Source organism: Mobula hypostoma, chromosome 1 (assembly GCF_963921235.1).
Source record: "Mobula hypostoma chromosome 1, sMobHyp1.1, whole genome shotgun sequence".
Taxonomy (NCBI): Eukaryota; Metazoa; Chordata; class Chondrichthyes; order Myliobatiformes; family Myliobatidae; genus Mobula; species Mobula hypostoma.
In genome coordinates, this window is record NC_086097.1 from 20,213,585 (window position 1) to 20,232,966 (window position 19,382).

General features: G+C 43.8%; 1 protein-coding gene across 1 annotated transcript in view; it reads right to left on the reverse strand.

Annotated features, from left to right (window-relative positions):
• The window catches only part of coq6 (coenzyme Q6 monooxygenase), a 38,108-nt gene extending 25,095 nt beyond the window's left edge, over positions 1-13,013 (reverse strand). Inside the window, exons 1-5 of the mRNA XM_063058545.1 lie at positions 12,776-13,013; positions 9,863-9,997; positions 7,985-8,043; positions 1,542-1,668; positions 461-591 (exon numbers count right to left, since the gene is read on the reverse strand). Coding sequence (XP_062914615.1) covers positions 461-591; positions 1,542-1,668; positions 7,985-8,043; positions 9,863-9,997; positions 12,776-12,971 — 648 coding nt within the window. The 5' untranslated portion in view covers positions 12,972-13,013. The remainder of the gene's footprint in view (positions 1-460; positions 592-1,541; positions 1,669-7,984; positions 8,044-9,862; positions 9,998-12,775) is intronic.
• Positions 13,014-19,382: the final 6,369 nt, after the last annotated feature.

Genomic DNA, 19,382 nt, shown 5'->3' on the forward strand with positions numbered 1-19,382 from the left:
GTTGCCCTCTCACTCCTCCTCTTCTCCTCACCTGCCCATCACATCCCTCTTGCTCCCCTCGGTGTTCCCTTTCTCCCATGGTCCACTGTTCTTTCCAATCAGCCTCCTTCTTCAGCCCTTAACCTCTTCCATTTATGACCTCCCAGCTCCTTACTTTACCCCCCCACCAATCTAGTCTCACCTATCACCTGGCCAGCTTGTACTCCTACCCGTCTCCCCACCTTCTCATTCTGGCTTCCTTTCCAGACATGAAGAGTTTTATCCTGAAATGCCAACTGTTTATTCACTTCCTTAGATGCTGCCTGACCTGCTATGTTCCTCCAGCATTTTGAGTGTGTTTCAAAGGGTAACAACAATGCCAAGGACAGGTATGCCTATTGAAATACTCAGCATGATGGTTCAACAGGCAAAGAACCCTGTCCCTTATAGCAGACAGTTTCATGGTTTGATTGTTGCTCACCAGTAACTTGGTCTCCACTTTACTCCCATCAGCCAACTCAATCTGCACCCATGGTTTGCTGCCGGGCAACTGGTGGGGTTCAGGCCAGGTATACTTCACTGCTCTGCTCCTGTACAGCACGTGCACTCTGTCTAAGGAAAACAACACCCAGCTAAGCAACGATCACTTCATCAGCCTTTCACTAGAACTTCACTGGCTGAATTGTAAAGAGTTCATCTTTGTGCTTGTTCAATGTCTCACCATCACAGTGGCCTTGAACATAGCAGAACTTTGGGAATTCCATCCTACTAAGGGAACAGGCATGGGAACATGAAAGTTAAGTGAACACAGGGGTGGAACTTGTGAAGAGTGGTGACATGATGATTGGCTCTGGTTCAGTGGCTTGAGATGATGCTATGTATTGGTCCACTTACTGCAGCACTTCATGTCAGGGGAGATGGCATAAAAATTGAGCATTGGGGGGCCATGGGGGTAGGTTTTTAGGGGGGCCTCACTGATGAGCTGGTTGTCAACAGCACCTAACAGATCAACAGAATGGAAGGTGTGTTGCAGTGAAAGGGGCCCACACATACCTAGATAGGTATTTTAATGCTTGCTCTGTACTAACCTAATTGGAGTCTGTAGATAATTGGAGTTTGTGTCTTTCTGCTTATCAAAGCCACATTCGACAGCCCCGTAATGGAACAAAACACTAGCTGCCCTGGACACCTACAGTTTGCCCTTTACAAGGGGTGGCTCTGTGACATTCAACCCAGCCCCTCCCTGACTTCAAACCCCAATGTTCTGTGATGAACACCCCAAGGGAAGTAACACTTATTCTCATCAGAAACACATCAAGGCTCTGAGATCGAGTTTCCAAACTCATGTCCCCTTGCACAAACAAGACCTGCCATTTGAAGATAGGCCTCAGTTTAATGTCTCACCCCAAAGATGAGGAGCAGGATGGTAAATGTAACACAAGGATTGCCTTATCAGGATCTTGGGAAACTAAGTGGTGAGTTCTAAGCTTATGAACACGTTAAGTCACTGAAACCTTCCCAACCCCTCACGTGAATGTCCTGAGTTCAAGCTTCACACCTACCTGCAGTGGCTGCCAGCTGTTTTGACAAAGCCATTAATATCACATCGTTCTCAACAATGAAGCCCATGTCCTCTGACAGGTCAACTTTATCGAAAGTGATCATTGCATCAGAGCACTCGTCCCAAACCTGAAGGAAGAACGTCAGAATTTCAAACTCACCACAGCTAACAATCAAGCAAGAGGCGCAGCACAAACTGAACATCTGAGAAAGGTACAAGGAACCTATACAAACCTTATGTAATGCCTTGGTTCTTTTTTTTTCCTGTTATGCTGTACATATTTCATTTAGCAGTTCTGTAAGAGTAGTCTGCTCTGCTTTCAGCTTGGTTGGGTTATTGTTGAAGATAAGGGATGATGAGGAATGTGTCCCAACCAATTAGGATGGGAAAACTGAGGGGAGGTTTTTCCTGGTGAGGGACACTAAGGTTGGGCTTGGGGCTTTTGTTCGGGGGAGGTGAAGAGAGAAGACACTGGAGAGAATAGGTTGTAGGATTCGATCCGGAGCGGAATTCGATGAAGCCGGGGCAATGACCACTTGAGGATCGGTGAATATGGCGAAATGTTGAGCTCCAACTTGTGCACATTTGACTGTTTAATTAAAATGGGCCCTTTTCTTTTAGTTTTTCTTTACTAACCCTTTGGTTAAGATTCATAAATATAATTCCTTTAATTGTATGTAGTGTACTGTCTGTCATTTTGTGGCATCAATTTGTAACAGGGTAGCAAATTACACAGAATCTGCACAAACCAGGGCCTGGGGTGGAATAACCGACTCAATCTCACAAGTTCGGCGGGACCGGAGAGTGTCTTCCCTGGACTTATACAGCCAAGAAACCAGAGGGTTTTCACTTACAAAACTTGTCAGCCTCAGCTGGAACACTGCATAATTCTGTTCACCATGGAACAAGCATGTTATGGTGCTAGCATGGGTTCAAAGGCAACTAGAAAATTTTAGATAACTGAAAAAAATAAGATTATTTTCACTAGAAATCCCCAGGGAGTGGGGGTGCGTGGTTTCACCAGTGTATACAATTATGAGAGACCTCATTAAAGTGGATGTGAAAGACCACTGATCTTTACAGAGTTCATAGTCATACTTTATTGATCCCGGGGGAAATTGGTTTTCATTACAGTTGCACCATAAATAATAAATAGTAATAGAACCATAAATAGTTAAATAGTAATATGAAAATTATGCCAGGAAATTATGAAATAAGTCCAGGACCAGCCTATTGGTTCAGGATGTCTGACCCTCCAAGGGAGGAGTTGTAAAGTTTGATGGCCACAGGCAGGAATGACTTCCTATGATGCTCTGTGCTGCATCTCGGTGGAATGAGTCTCTGGCTGAATGTACTCCTGTGCCCAACCAGTACATTATGTAGTGGATGGGAGACATTGTCCAAGATGGCATGCAACTTAGACAGCATCCTCTTTTCAGACACCACCGTCAGAGAGTCCAGTTCCATCCCCACAACATCAGTAACCAAAGAACACAGAAATAGGATTATTGCAAGATGATTAAAGACTGATAACTATTTTGTCCGTATTTGGAGAATAATGGGGTCCATAACTCACTGCTTGAAAGAATGGCAGAGACAGAAACAATTTTAAAAATACCCAGACAGTTCAAAGCACATTGACTGTCAAAGTATGTACACTGTATACAACCTTAAGATTTGTCTTCTGGCAAGCAGCCACAAAACAAAAACCCCCACAAAGACCATCAAGCACTCAATATGCTAAACAAAGAACAAATGGTGCAAACAAGTAAAACAGTAAACAAATAACACACAGGAGATAAACCAGAGTCCCAGAGGGTGAGACCACAGCCAGAGCCCATTCTGTGCTCAGGCGAGTGAAATCAGTCCAGGGGCCTGATGGCTGCAGGCTGCAGGCCACAGCTGCAAGGTCAGTTCAGTACTGAAGCAAGAGAACCTCAGAGTAGTGAGCTGAACAACTATTCATCCTTCACCTTCAGCCTTACCGCCTTGATCAAATTGTGCAAACAGTAAAAATAACAAAAACACAAGGAACATGAACTGTTGAGTCCATAGCTGCAGGGCCTGTTCAGCACTAGCTAAGGAGAGTAAAGCCCATTCAGGAACCCAAATCGGGCATTAACTACTCCCGAATCAAGACTCTTGCATCTCCTGCCTGACGGTAGTTGGGAGAGGGAGACCACTCAAACACAGGCCAACTGCACTGAACACTTGTTCGTTTTCTGCTCTCGTCCTCAATTATCTTAACCTTGGTTGATGCTTTAAATTGGCATGGAGTAATGGAGACGACCACAGGCCTGTCTTCCGCCAAAAGGTCTCGACGCAGTGCCCACGCCCAGTGATGGCTGACCCGGCCACACCTGCACACTGGAGAGCCTAAATCATCGAACCCCCTGGCAATCACAAAAGTGCCAGATCATTTAGTCAGTTCAAAAGTACATCTTTAAAAGGGAAATTACAGGCTGCAGACTGCAGCGATAGCAGTACAGGAGAAGTATATCTACCAGAGCATCTAATAATTTTGTGAGTTGTTGGCAAAACTTCGCCGTTCGTCGCTGGCGTCATCTTGAATAAGCACTTTGCTTGCATACCATTCACTTATCCAGTGAAAGGTAGTCGTAATAAGCCAGGAAATTAAAGCCACTGATTCTCACATCAGAACTTTTTCCAATAATTTCCTCACTATTAAAGAGATAGGATTTATGTTCACTCGGAAAGGTTGGGACTGACTAGTGGAGTTAGCATGGTTTTGTACAGGTGAAATCCTGTCTCAGATCTGAGAATTTTTTCTTGAAGACGTAACTAAGAAAATTTATGAAAAAATAGCCCTTAACGAAGTCCCACTTGATAGACATGTCCAGAAGTTAAAGTCCTGAGATCCAAAATTAATTGTGATAGGAGGCAGAGGGTAGTGATGCATCTCAGGAATCAGTTTGTCATACAGAACATATGGATACAAGAAATATGATTAGTAAGTCTGCTGACTACATGAAATTGGTGGAGTCATAGATCGTGAAAAAAAGATGTCTAAAGATACAACAGGACACCGATCGGCTGTGGAGTTAAGTAAAGCACTGTCAGACGAGTGTGAAATAATACATTTTGGGGTTGCAACTGCTGGCAGGACATACAGTAAATGCCAAAATTCCTGAAAAAGGCAACACAAGATGTTAGGGTAGCAAAAAAAAGGCATTTGACAGAGTTAGATGTCAAACTGTAGCTGCACAAGACATTGGTTAGGCCATATTGTGTACAGTTCTTGTCACACTACAAGGTAGGGTGTGGCACTTTAGAGAGTGCAGAAAATTCACCGAGATGTTGCTGGAATGGATGACCCGAGTCGCAAACAAATTGGACAGGCTGAATTTATTCTCACTGGAGCCAAGGCAGCCGAGGAAGGGTTTATAAGATTATGAGAGGCACAGGGAGGGTAGGTAGTTGATTCAGATTCCTTTATCATTTGTCAAGTCAAGGCCAAGTTTATGGTAATTTAACTATATGTATATAACCATATAATGTATATAGAAACACAGTTAAGATTTGGGGAGGAGGAGCCTTGTTTGCCTCAATCTTCTTAGGAAGATTGATTCCTGGGATGGCAGGTCTTTCATATGAAGAAAGACTGGATGAACTGGGCTTGTATTCGTTGGAATTTAGAAGATTGAGGGGGGATCTGATTGAAACGTATAAGATCCTAAAGGGATTGGACAGGCTAGATGCGGGAAGATTGTTCCCGATGTTGGGGAGGTCTAGAACGAGGGGTCACAGTTTGAGGATAGAGGGGAAGCCTTTTAGGACCGAGGTTAGGAAAAACTTCTTCACACAGAGAGTGGTGAATCTGTGGAATTCTCTGCCACAGCAAACTGTTGAGGCCAGTTCATTAGCTATGTTTAAAAGGAAGTTAGATATGGCCCTTGTGGCTACAGGGGTCAGGGGGTATGGAGGGAAGGCTGGGTTCTGAGTTGGATGATCAGCCATGATCATAATAAATGGCGGTGCAGGCTCGAAGGGCCGATTGGCCTACTCCTGCACCTATTTTCTATGTTTCTATGTTTCTATGTTTCTATGAAATGGAGGTACTGCTGTGCCTTCTTGTTCAAGGAGCCAGGTGAGGTCGTCTGTGATATGAACTCCGAGGAACTTGGTGGACTAACTCTCTCTACAGAGGAGGATAGCTCGTCTGCACCATCCACAAAGATCAGTAGAGACAAGCTGAGCCAAAGGGCTCTTTTCTGTGCACACAATACAAACAAAACGCAGCTGATCAAGCAGATCAAAGGACTCTAGAAGTACATGCTGACGATTCAGGTTGAGACCTGCATCGGGGTTGAAAGAGAAAAGGTTGCCAGTATGAAAGAGTAATGAGAGACTGGTAGGTGATTTATTTATTTAGTGATACAGCACTGAGTAGACCCTTCCGGTCCTTCGAACCACAGCACCCCAGCAGCCCCACAACCTGATTAACCCTGACCGAACCACCGGACAATATAGAATGTCCAACTATCCTACCCAGTACATCTTTGGACTGCGCAAGGGAATCAGAGCACACGGGAAAACCCATGAATTCCACGGGGAGGACATACAAAAACTCCTTACTCCTAGGTGGAATCAGGTGGCGACGGGATGGGGACTGGTTTCTTATTGTCAGATTTACCAAGATTGTGAAAAGCTAGTCTTTCATACAGATCAAATCATTACACAGTGCATAAAGCATGAATAAGGTAAAACAATAATAATGCAGTAAAGCATAAAAGCTACCAAAAAAGTGCAGTGCAGGTAAACAGTAAAGCACTGTAGACCAGGAGGTCAAAAGTCCATCTTATCATACAAGGGAAACCATTCAATAGTCTTAACAGAAGTGGTCGTTGAATCTGGTGATACGTGCTTTCAGGCTTCAGCATCTTCTCCCTGATGGGAGATGGACTCTTGACCTCACAATCTTCCTTGTTATGACCTTGCACCTTACTGTCTATGTGCTCTGTAACTGTAACACTTTATTCTACATTCTGCTACTGTTTTACCTTGTATTACCTCAACATACTTTGTAATGATCTGTATGAATTGCACAAAAATGAAATTTTTCACTACACCTCAGTGTGCGTGACAATAATAAACCAATTCAAATCCACCTTGACTGGCACTGTAAAGTCAGCACAGACACTTGAAGTTTATGCTGGGGTTTCAGGAACGGGACTTTATTTGTTTATTTATTTGTTTCTTTACAGATACAGGCAAAACAGGCCCTTGTAGCCCACTAAGCTAAGCCATCCAGCAACCCACCGATTTAACCCTTGCCTAGTCACAAGACAATTATCAATTAACCTACGAACCAGGTCTTTGGACTTTGCGAGGAAATCAGAGCACCCGGAGGAAACCCACAAGTACACAAGACTATCGTACAAACTTTCTTATGGAGGACACTGGAATTGAACACTAAACTCTGATCCCTGAGCTATAATAGTGTCATGCTAACCGCTATGCTATCGCTGAAACCACCCAGTTTCGTGACTAAAAAGGTGGAAGTCCTACAACATGAGCCACAGCTGATGTGTGAATGTTTGAGTTATTTACTCACCAAACTGTGGAATGAACTACACAAAGAAAAACACATTAGCAATCTCTCTCCTCCACCTTAGGTTACTGATCTTGCTGCATTATTTATGCCAATCAACCCAGAAAATTGTGCAAGCGGTTTTTCCCCACAAAACCCAAAACCTTCCTCAAAGACCAAAGAGGGGTTTTTGGCCAACATTAATCAGAAACACAAAAATTTCAGATACAAGAGAAGAAAGGTCATCTGTAGTACTGCACACACCACTCCAGAAGAGCTATTCCCTCAAAAAAAGCAATTGAATCATGGGGTACACAGCTCAGACTCCCAATGGACAAAATACCTACAAGTCACTGCTCAAGGTGAAATTTAACCTTAAACAAAGCACATAAATAATAGAATGATTAAATAATCTCATGAAAGGATAAAATTCACTTTTCAAATTCATGGGATGTTGTCAAAACAATTATTTTTATTGTCTAACCACAAGTGAATTTCAACGAAGTGATTTGCTCCGCCATTTAAGGATGAATTCAGGGTCATCCACAGTGCTATGTTACAAACGTCAGACAGACCCAAACCTCCTTCCCTGAAGAACAAGTGAGGTGTGGAGATTTTTATGATAATCCAGTGGTTTCAAAGTCACAATGCGGATTTGAATGTGTCAGAGGATGATCAATCCATTTACTAGCCTGATAACAATAGCAGTATAAACACAAGAAATCCAGAATAACACCCACAAAATGCTAAAGGAACTCAGCAGGGTAGGCAGTACCTATGGAAAGATTCTTGGCCTGAATTGATGACTCTTTATTCTTTTCCACAGATGCCGCCTGACCTTCTGAGTTCTTTCAGCATTTTGTGTGCATTAACATCACCATATTTGAACCTACCTGCATCCTTTTGAATGGCTTGTATCTCATGTTGCAAATATGATCCCAAACTCCAAGACCTACAAGAAGTGAAAGTGATTAAAATGTAAAGTTGAAAGAGACCAATATAATAGATGCAGTTAAGCACAGTCTACAAAGGAAATTGTATTATTGGGAAGTAAAACATTTAAGTTAAAATTTAAAGAATGAACTAAAACACATGCAGAAACTAAGTCTCTCATCCCCTTGCCCTCAATTTACACACAAAACAATCCTTCTTATCCTTGTTTTCAAATCCCTACATGGCCCTTAACTCTGCAAACTCATCAGAACTACAAGCTTTGGTGTCAGTTCATGGCAGCCTTACAGTATTGAAACAGCAATCTTACTGCAAAATGCTCAGTGTGGAGTGAACCGCCAAGGCAAGGTGTACGCAGTGGCTGCCTGTGCTGGATCAACAGCAGCGGGCAGTGATTTGCACTAAGTTTCCTGGCACAGCAGCTCAAAGCCTGAGTAGATGCCTTTAAGGTATTTATGCATCCGTGAAATGTTTATACTGCAGGACCAGGAAAACTCTGGAGAAGAGGACCAAGCATGATACCAGAGTACTGGGCCCCAGTGTCAGCTAAGGAAGATGAAGAGTCCAGCCTCCAACCATACGGGCAGCACAAAACATATAGTCTAACCCATATGCATACTTCAACTGCATGGATTAATTCAACTACTCCAGTCAGTACTTCTGCAAATAAATAATTCCAGTAAATGTAAAATAAAAGCAAACTACTAGAAAGACTGAACAGGTCAGGCAGCATTTGATCAGTACAGAGGTTGGTCAGTAACACGAAGCTGGGTGGCAGTGTTAGCAGTGAGGAGGATGCTAAGAGGATGCAGGGTGACTTGGATAGGTTGGGTGAGTGGGCAAACTCATGGCAGATGCAATTTAATGTGGATAAATGTGAAGTTATCCACTTTGGTGGCAAAAATAGGAAAACAGATTATTATCTGAATGGTGGCCGATTAGGAAAAGGGGAGGTGCAACGAGACCTGGGTGTCATTATACACCAGTCATTGAAAGTGGGCATGCAGGTACAGCAGGCGGTGAAAAAGGCGAACGGTATGCTGGCATTTATAGCGAGAGGATTCGAGTACAGGAGCAGGGAGGTACTACTGCAGTTGTACAAGGCCTTGGTGAGACCACACCTGGAGTATTGTGTGCAGTTTTGGTCCCCTAATCTGAGGAAAGACATCTTTGCCATAGAGGGAGTACAAAGAAGGTTCACCAGATTGATTCCTGGGATGGCAGGTCTTTCATATGAAGAAAGACTGGATGAACTGGGCTTGTACTCGTTGGAATTTAGAAGATTGAGGGGGGATCTGATTGAAACGTATAAGATCCTAAAGGGATTGGACAGGCTAGATGCGGGAAGATTGTTCCCGATGTTGGGGAGGTCCAGAACGAGGGGTCACAGTTTGAGGATAGAGGGGAAGCCTTTTAGGACCGAGATTAGGAAAAACTTCTTCACACAGAGAGTGGTGAATCTGTGGAATTCTCTGCCACAGCAAACTGTTGAGGCCAGTTCATTAGCTATGTTTAAAAGGAAGTTAGATATGGCCCTTGTGGCTACAGGGGTCAGGGGGTATGGAGGGAAGGCTGGGTTCTGAGTTGGATGATCAACCATGATCATAATAAATGGCGGTGCAGGCTCGAAGGGCCGAATGGCCTACTCCTGCACCTATTTTCTATGTTTCTATGTTTCTATGTAACCTTAAAATATCAACTGCTTCGCCGTTGATAGTTTCAGACCTGCTGAGTGTTCTCAGCACTGTTTAGTTCAGATTTTCAGTATCGCTTTTTCTTTGCTTTTTGAACAAAAACTCAACAGAATAACAGGGACTTACGGTCCAAGAAAGCTGCAGAGCCTGGAGTAAGGGCACTCACTCGATTACTGTGTAGTTCTGGCAGCTTTCCATCTGCTTTCTTATTTGCAGCCTCCAGTAGAAGGATCCTTTTCTCAGACAGATTTGGATCATCAGCTTCAGAAGGAAAAAGGTGGGAATTTCACTTCATTTGATCACAAGTACTGGCAGTGTTGCAAAGATACAGACAAAATGCAATCACTTTTAGAAAGTAGTAAGTTTTCTAAAAAAAAGTTCCCAAAATAAATCAATCAATAGGCTATAGAAAAAATTCTGAACATATTAATCCAAGACATAGGAATAAACATTAGAAAAAGGAGCTAATAATATATTTATACTCTATTCTTGGTGCAACTGTAACGAAACCTAATTTCCCTCGGGATCAATAAAGTATGTCTATCTATCTATCTAAAGGTTCAGTGTGGAAGGAAGTTCCTCCAGCATTTGGTGAGTGTTGCTCACAAAGTTTAAATCCTCACTTCAATGGGAGTTCAGTGAGACCCTCTCTCACTGCTTCCCTTCTGTGATCACTGCTGTCTCCGCTCTTCAGCCATGTGCTCACCTATTCACTCTATTGGTGAAAGAGCTGCAAGGCTGGAGAAGGAGGAATCTGATATGAGAGGACAGAAGGCCATGGAAGAAAGGGGTGAGGAGCACCGGAGGAAGGTGATGGGCAGGCAAGGAGATAAGGTGAGAGAGGGAAATGGAAATGGGGAATGGTGGGGGCGGGGGGGACATTACCAGAAGTTTGAGAAATCAATGCTCAAGCTATCAGGCTGGAGCCTACCCAGGCAGAATATAAGGTGTTGCTCCTCCATCCCGAGTGTGGCCTCATCGCGACAGCAGAGGAGACCACGGACTGGCATGTCGAAATGAGAATGGGAAGCGGAATCAAACTGGGTGGCCAGTGGGAGATCCCACTCTTTCTGGCAGACGGAGTGCGGGTGCTCAGCGAAGCGGTCTCCCAATCATATCGGGCCTCACTGATGTACAGGAGATAGCACCAGATACAGTACATGACCCCAACAGACTCACTGGTGAAGGGTCACCTCACCTGCAAGGACCATTTCTGGCCCTGAATGGCAATGACGAAGGAGGCGCTGGGTGAGAGTGTTCTGAAATCCATCTGCCACTCCCCAGCCCACTTTAAGATCCCCTTGTAATCTACAATAACGTTCACTATCAACATCTAATTTCATCACAACCCAACCACAAGCTTACTGATCAAGCCTTGTGGATTTGCATCCAGGTCATTTACATAAATAACATAATCAGGGTCCCAACAGCAATCCCTGATGCTCTCATCCCTGCATTTTTCTTCAGAATCTCCTCACTACTCCATTTCAGCAACACACTAATTTCTTAATGCTCCTCTTTTCCACCTTCCCAGCAAGCATCACCCACTGTTCAGAAGCCCGTTCCTACAGTCCCACCACCTCACACATAAACCTCCTCCCAACTCCATCTTACACCCACCACCCAAACTCAAAACCCCTCTCACACATACACCACACCTACCATGATGGTTGCTTTGAGAGACTGACCATGGCTATAATTAACTCCTGCTTAAGGACCCGGAGCTGCTGTGGTTTGCCTTCCATCACAATAGATCTACAGCAGATGCAATCTCACATGCTCTCCACATGGCTGCGGACCACCTGGACAACAGCAATACAGATGCAAGGCTGCTGTTTATTAATTACACCTTGGCATTCAACCCAATCATTCCCACAGTACTAATCAATAAGCTTCAAAAGCTGGGCACCTGTACCCCTTTCTGCAACTGGATCCTTGACTTCTTCACCGGGAGACCACAGTGAGGGCAGATCAGAAATAGCGTCTCCTCCTTGCTGACAATCAGCACTGGCACAGCTCAAGGATGTATGCTTAGCCTACTGATTTACTCTGTCTAGGCACAGCGCAAACAGCCTCTAAACATTCACCGTTAACATAACAGTTGTAGGCAGAACCTCAGAGGCGTATAGGAGTGAGATACTGTACATCAGCTGGTTGAGCGCTGTTGTGACAACAACCTTGCATGTTGCTCTGGATTTCCAACATCTGAGGGATCCCTGGTGTAACTGATCACAGACTTCAGGAAGGGGAAGTCAAGGGCACACAGACCAGTACTTATCAAGGGGTCAGCAGTGGAAAGGGCAAGCTCATGGGTGTCAACATCTCAGAAGATCTATCCTGGGCCCAATATATTAATGAAATTTCAAAAGTGGACATATCAGCAGCTATATTTCAATCTGAGTTTGAGATTTGGTATGTCACTAAAGATGAGCAAATTTCAGCAGATTTACCTTGGAGAGCATTCTAACTGGTTGCAGCACCATCTGGTATGGAGAAGCCACCGCACAAGAGGAGAAAAAGCTGCACTGGGTTGTAAATTCAGCTAGCTTCATCATAGGCACTAGCCTCCCTAGCATCAAGAATATCTTCAAAGGGCAATCCGTCAAATCGGGCAGCATCCATCACCCAGGACATACCTTCTTCTCGTTGCTACCATCGAAGAGAAGGTACAAAAGCCTGAAAACTCACATTGAACTTTTTAAAAACAGCTTCTGCCCCTTCGCTATTGGATTTCTGAACTGACAAAGAACCCATGAACACTGCCTTACAATTTCTTGCTCTCTTCTTGCGCTACTTATTTAATTTTCTTACATATTTGCAATCACAATTTATAGTATGTTTATATTTCACAACATAGGTCAGTGATAATGAATCTGATTCTGAACCCTCCCTCTCACACATAGCAACCGTCCTTCCTAAACTCACTATATACACACACACACACACACACACACACACACACACAAAACTCACTGCCACCCCTCCGCCAGGCTGTGGAAAGGCGGCCTGTCTCAGTCCCGCGTCCGGGCCCACACTTACCCAGAGCGCAGGCCATCGCCGTGCCGACCATCCCGCCGCCGGAGATCACCACATCGTACAGATCCGGGGGCCCTGAATCGTGCTGCTCGCGGGCGGACGAACAGTGCCTACAGGCGCTACTCGCCAGCAACCAGCCCCGGGCCCGGCCCTGAGCACGGAAGCCGCACAGAAGCCCAACTCCCCACCACCCAAACATAACAGCTAAATGGCCAAGGAGGGATCACCTTCGACACATAAGGGCAGGCCACACATAACATCCGGTGAAAAGCACTCAGCCAATCGGGACACAACGCGGCTGAATTCACTTCCGGCCCAGTAGAATTTTATTTTGAATGGGGGTTGTAGTGTATGGTTCTAATGTGGAGCGAGGTTTTGGTTTATTATTGTCATACGTACTGAGATACGGTGAAAAGCTTGTGTTGCATACTATCCAAGCAGATCAAATCATTGCACAGTGCACTGAGATCGAACAAGATAAAACATTAACAGAAGACAGCATGAAACCTAATAACTACAGATAAAGTACAGTGCAGGTAGAAGATAAAGTGCAAGATCATAACAATGTAGGTTTACTGTCATAGGTATACATATACAGGACGTAAATACCATGAAAATTAGAAGATTTCATCAATGTCATAGTATATTACAAACATAAATATAAGTTAGGACAAGATGGGAGAATGCGGTTGAGAGGAAAGTGACCTGGGCTGATCTTTGGAGAGCCGAACCACACCACATCCAATTTCTCATCCAGGCAGTGTACGATGTGCTTCCAAGCCCATCAAACCTGCACACATGGGGCAAGGCAGAGTCATCTGCATGCCCACTGTGCTCCAAGCGAGGAACCCTGGAGCACATCCTCAGCAGCTGAACAAGGGCACTTGGTGAGGGACGGTACAGGTGGAGGCATGATCAGGTCCCGAAGACCATCGCTGAAGCCGTCAGCGCAGGAGTTGAGGGGGCGAAGCGGTCCCGACCCGCCAAGCAGACCATTGCCTTTGTCAGAGCTGGGGACCAGCCAATACCTGCCAAAAGAACATCTGCAGGCATTCTGACCTCTGCAAGGGACTGGCAGCTGTTGGTGGCCCTTGAAGGGCAGCTGAAGTTCCCCAACCATATCACAGCCACCACCCTGCGACCAGACATTGTCCTAGTGTCTGAGTCTACTAAGCAAGTGGTGCTGCCGGAGCTGACAGTTCCATGGGAAGATAGCTTGGAGGAGGCCTTTGAAAGGAAGCTCTCCAAGTACGCAGGACTGGTCAGCAACTATCAGCAGGCTGGATGGAGTGCGAGGTGTCTCCCAGTGGAGGTTGGTTGTAGGGGATTCATAGCCCGTTCTTTAGTTAGAGCCTTCAGCATTTTGGGCATCGAGGGAGAGAGGAAAAGGAGAGCCATCCACAGTACCACCGATGCGGCAGAGAGGGCCTCAAGATGGCTGTGGCTCAAAAGAGGGGAGCCATGGAGTCATAAGTAGCTAGCCATCTGGACACAAGCTGGGGTCTGATCAGCCCCGGCTGGGTCACCTGGAGGAGGTTGTATGATGTTGAAAGACCCGAAACACCTGATGATTCCAGGAACATCACTGAAGATGTGTCCAGAAGCATCAATAGATGTATGTACACAGCAGTACGTTAGCTTAAATTTATGTAATTTATACATAACTGACATGACAAAATAAAGGTAAGATTAACTTTATCTTGAAGGAAATTGTTGTTGCAAGGTTTCTCAGTCAGAAATATATACCTTAAACCACAAAAAACAAAACATTGAGGTGCAAAAATACAAAATGTGCATTAAAAAGTAATACTGCAAAATACAGATGATTGCAATGATGAATCCATGCACCTATATACTTAAGGAGAAGTTGTAGAGTCTTATAGCAACAGGGAGAAAGGATCTCCTGTGGCGTTCAGTGGTGCACCTCAGTGGAATCAGCCTGTCACTGAATGTGCTCCTCTGTTTGTCCAGTATCAGTAAGGGGGTGAGAGAGATTGTCCATAATGCTCTGTAGTTTTCACCTTCCTGAAGTCACCACCAACTCCTTTGCAAGATTTAACCTTAATTCAAAATTAAGTTCAAAAATAATGATACCTTATTCACTTGTTTACATCATCCTCTTAAATACATGTCTGTTAAATTTGTCAAATCTGGAAGAATTCAGTTTTACAAAACACTTGGAAATGGATTGAAAGGAACTAATCTGTGAGGCCATGGAGAAACGTTGGTCTAAATTGGACAGTTTTTTTTTCAAAAAAACAGCAAAGGCATAATAAAGAAAATGGCTTTTTTCGTTCCATAACACTAAATACCATGTCTCTAATATGTTTTACCTACAATGATTTTGTTGTTTGATTGCCAGTTCTTGCTATGTTGATTACACACTGAAGAGGAGTGCATACCTGTGTTTTTAAGGGTTATTGTTTTATACAGCATATAAATTTAACCTTGGAAAAATTGCTCATTTAAATCAATACTCTGGTCAAACCGTGCATGAAAACTCACACATAGAGCAGGGAGGGAGAGGGGAAGAGAGGGAGAGAGGAAGGAGAGGAATTGGGGAGAGTGAGTGGGGGAAAAGGGGGGTGAGAGAGAGAGAGAGCGAGAATGGGGGGGAGGGATAGCAATACACTATCTCAAAGAACACGACATTTCTCTCTGTTTTTCTGGGTAATATTCATATCTCAACCCACTGCCAGAGTAAATCATCTGTTTGATTATCTCTTTGCTATTTACATCCTCACAGTACTGAAAACTTAGATTCGATCCTGATCTTGGGTGCTCTCGACATGGAGTTTGTATATTTTCTCTGCAACCATGTGGATTTCCTCTGGGTGCCCCAGTTTTCTCCCACACCTCAAAAATGTGCTGGGACTTAATTTGAAACTGTAAGTTACCCTCTAGGACAGAGTGCCAGAAAGAAAGAAAAGATTATGGGTCTGTGAGGGAGAATAAGTTATGAGGCTACAAGGGAAAAAGGAAGAGAGGGAGAAGAGCTGATGGAATTGCTGCACTGGCGGCTGACCTCTCACCAGTCCTATGGTGGCACTAATACACAGGGTCGGATAAAGCTGCAGAGGGTTGTAAACTCAGACAGCTCCATCATGGGTACCAGCCTCCCCAGCAACCAGGACATCTTCAAGGAGCAGTGTCTCAAAAAGGTGACATCCATTTTAAGGACCCCCACCACCCAAGACTTGCCCTCTTCTCATTGCCATCATCAAAGAGTAAGTACAGGAGCCTGAAGACTAAACCTTTTAGGGAACAGCCTTTTCCCCTCCGCCATCAGATCTTCGAATGGCCCATGAACACACCACCTCGCTATCTTGCACCATTTATTTATATTTTCTTAAGTTGACTCTTCTAGTACTTTTTATGTCTTGCACTTCTCGTCTGATTCTGACAAGGACTAGATGGGCCTCCTGTGTTATAACAAATGGTGACCATGTTTTTATTTATTGATTTATTGGAATCTGAGCAACACCAAAAGGCTAGCGTTTTTTGCCCATGACTTGAGAAGGTGCTGGTGAGATTCATTATTGATTTACTACACTCAATTTTCTGAAAGTGCTCACGCAATACTGCTGAGGACAAAGTTTCCAGAATTTAGACTCATTATCAATGACAAGAGAGATTAGCTTTATTTGTCACAGGAAAATGATAAAGTGAAATGTGTCAAATCAAATTAGTACCTCTATCTGGTGGCAACAATTTACTAACCCTAACCCATACATTGGCACGGTAGTGTAATGGTTAGCACAACACTTTGCAATACAGGTGACCCAGGTTCAATTCCAGCAGATGCAGGAATGATGGCAGAGCAGAGATGGCTGAAGTTTCTGGGAATAGTTCACAAGGTGTAGGATAGATACAGAAGAAGTTGTTCTCAAATGGCAGGGATAGGCAACCGTGACTGACAAGGCAAGTTAACGACTGCATAAAAATCAAGGAAAAGGTATATAAGGTTGCAAAAGTGAGTAGGAAGTTGGATGATTGAGAAGCTTTTAAAATCCAACAAAAGGCAACTAAAAAAGTCATAAGAAGGAGAAAGATGAAATATGAGGGCAAACTAGCCTATAATATAAAGCAGGATACTAAAAGTTATTTTCAGTTATATAAAGAGTAAAAGGGAGGTGAGAGTTTTATATTGGACCACTGGAAAATGATGCTGGTGCGGTAGTAATGGAGGACAAAGAAATGGCAGATGAAGTTAATGAGTACCTTGCGTCAGCCTTAACTGTGGAAGACACTAGCAGTGTGCCAGAGGTCTGTGAGTGTCATCGCTATTACAAAGGAAAAAGTTCTAGGCAAACTCAAAGGTCTTGGACCAGATGGACTACATCTCAGAGTCCTGACAGCTGTTGCTGGAGATATAACAGATGCATTGGTCATGATCTTTCAAGAATCACTTGATTCTGGCATGATCCTGAAGGACTGGAAGATTGCAAATGTCACACCACCCTTTAAGAAGGGAGGAATTCAAAAGAAAGGAAATTATAGGCCAGTTAACCTAACCTCTGTGGTTGGGAAAGTGTTGGAGTCTATTATTAAGGATGAAGTTTCAGGGTACTTGGAGACTAATGATAAAATAAGTCTAAGTCAGCATGGTTTCTGTAAAGAGAAATCTTGCCTGACAAATCGATTAGAGTTCTTCAAGGAAGTAACAAGTAGGTCAGACAAAGGAGAGGCAGTGGATGTCATTTACTTGGATTTTCAGAAGGCATTTGATAAGGTGCCACACCTGAGGCTGTTTAAGAAGATAAAATCCTATGGTGTTACAGGAAAGATACTGGCATGGATAGAGAAATGGCTGACAGGCAGGAGACAATGAGTGGGAATAAAGGGGGGCTTTTCTGGTTGGCTGCCAGTGACTAGTTGTGTTCCTCAGGGATCACTATTGGGACTGCTGCTTTTCACATTTTCAGTGATTTAGATAATGTGATCGATGGCTTTATGGCAAAAGTTCGTGGATGATATGAAGATAGGTGGAGGTGTAGATAGTGCTGAGGAAGCAATGTGATTGCAACAGGACTTAGACAAATTGAAAGAATGGACAAAAAGATGGCAGATGGAATACATTGTTGTGAAATTTACGACAAAGCATTTTGGTAAAAGGAACAATAGTGCAGGCTCTTACCTAAATGGGGAGAAGGTTCAAACATCAGAGGTGCAGAGGGACTTAGGAGTTCTTATACAAGACTCCCAGAAGGTTAATTTTCTATTTATGGTTATATTACTATTTACTATTTATGGTGCAACTGTAACGAAAACCAATTTCCCCCGGGATCAATAAAGTATGACTATGACTATTTACAGGTTGAGTCTGTGGTGAAGGCGGCAAATGCAATGTTGGCATTTATTTCAAGGAGAATAGAATATAAAAGCAAGGAGATAATGCTGAGGCTTTATAAGACATGAGACAGGCTGCACCAGAGTATTATCAACAATTTTGGACCGTGTATCTCAGAAAGGATGTGTTGTCATTGGAAAGAGTCCAGATGAGGTCCACAAGGATTATTCTGGGAATGAAGGGGTTAATATACGAGGAGCATTTAGCAGCTTTGGGCCTATACTCACTGGAATTTAGAAGAATGTGTGTGTGTATGTATGTGTCGGGTGGGGGTGGGGGGAATCATATTGAAACCCACCAAGTGTTGAGAGGATTAGATAAGGTGGATGTGAAGAGGATGCATCCTATGGTGGGGGTATCCAGAACTAGAGGGCACAGCCTCAAAAACAGAGGGAGGGGACGACTTTTTAGAACAGAGATAAGGAAATTTTTTTAGCCAGAGACAAGTGAATCTGTGGAATGCTCTGCCACAGACTGTGGTGGAGGCCAAGTCCTTGGGTATATTGGAGGCAGAAGTTGATAGTTTCCTGATCAGTCAGGGCATCAAAGGATATGGTGAGAAGGCAGGAGTATGGGGTTGAGTGGGATCCAGGGTCAGCCATGATGGAATGGGGAGAAGATTCGATGGGCTGAACGGCCTAATTTGCTCCCGTGTTTTATGGTCTTATTTCAGATTGCACGACAACCGTTGGGTTACTCTGTTATTTTTTGGGCTCATCTTTGTGTTCAACCTTACATAATGTTTACTTTGTGAGCTTCAGGAAAACAAGGATTTTCATTATCGTGATAATAAACTAATCCAATTTTATCTAACGCTATTACAACTGGGGCCGTTTCGGAATTCGGAGTTCAATTCCAGCGCCTTTATCACTTTCTCCCCGTGGGTTTCCTTCCACATTCCAAAGACATACCAGTTAGTAGGCTAAGCGGTCATTGTAAATTGTTCCGTGATTAGTCTCGTGTTAAATGGGTGGATTGCTGGACTCGTTGGGCCATATGGCCTGTTCAGCGCGGTGTCTCTTAATAAAAATAAAAGGCTACTTAACCTACTTAGTATTTACTGTTCAGATTTCAGATTTTCAGTTTCTGCAGTTGGATTAATCATCCCAAATAAACATTTTGCTAATCCCGTTCACACCTCAACAAATACACTGTTGTTTCTTTTTTTGTGTCTCATTGTAATCCTCTTTTACCTTGCTGGATTATTTCTTTTGACAGGTAATCTCTTCTGCCACCCATTTCAATCATTATCTCTTCCCT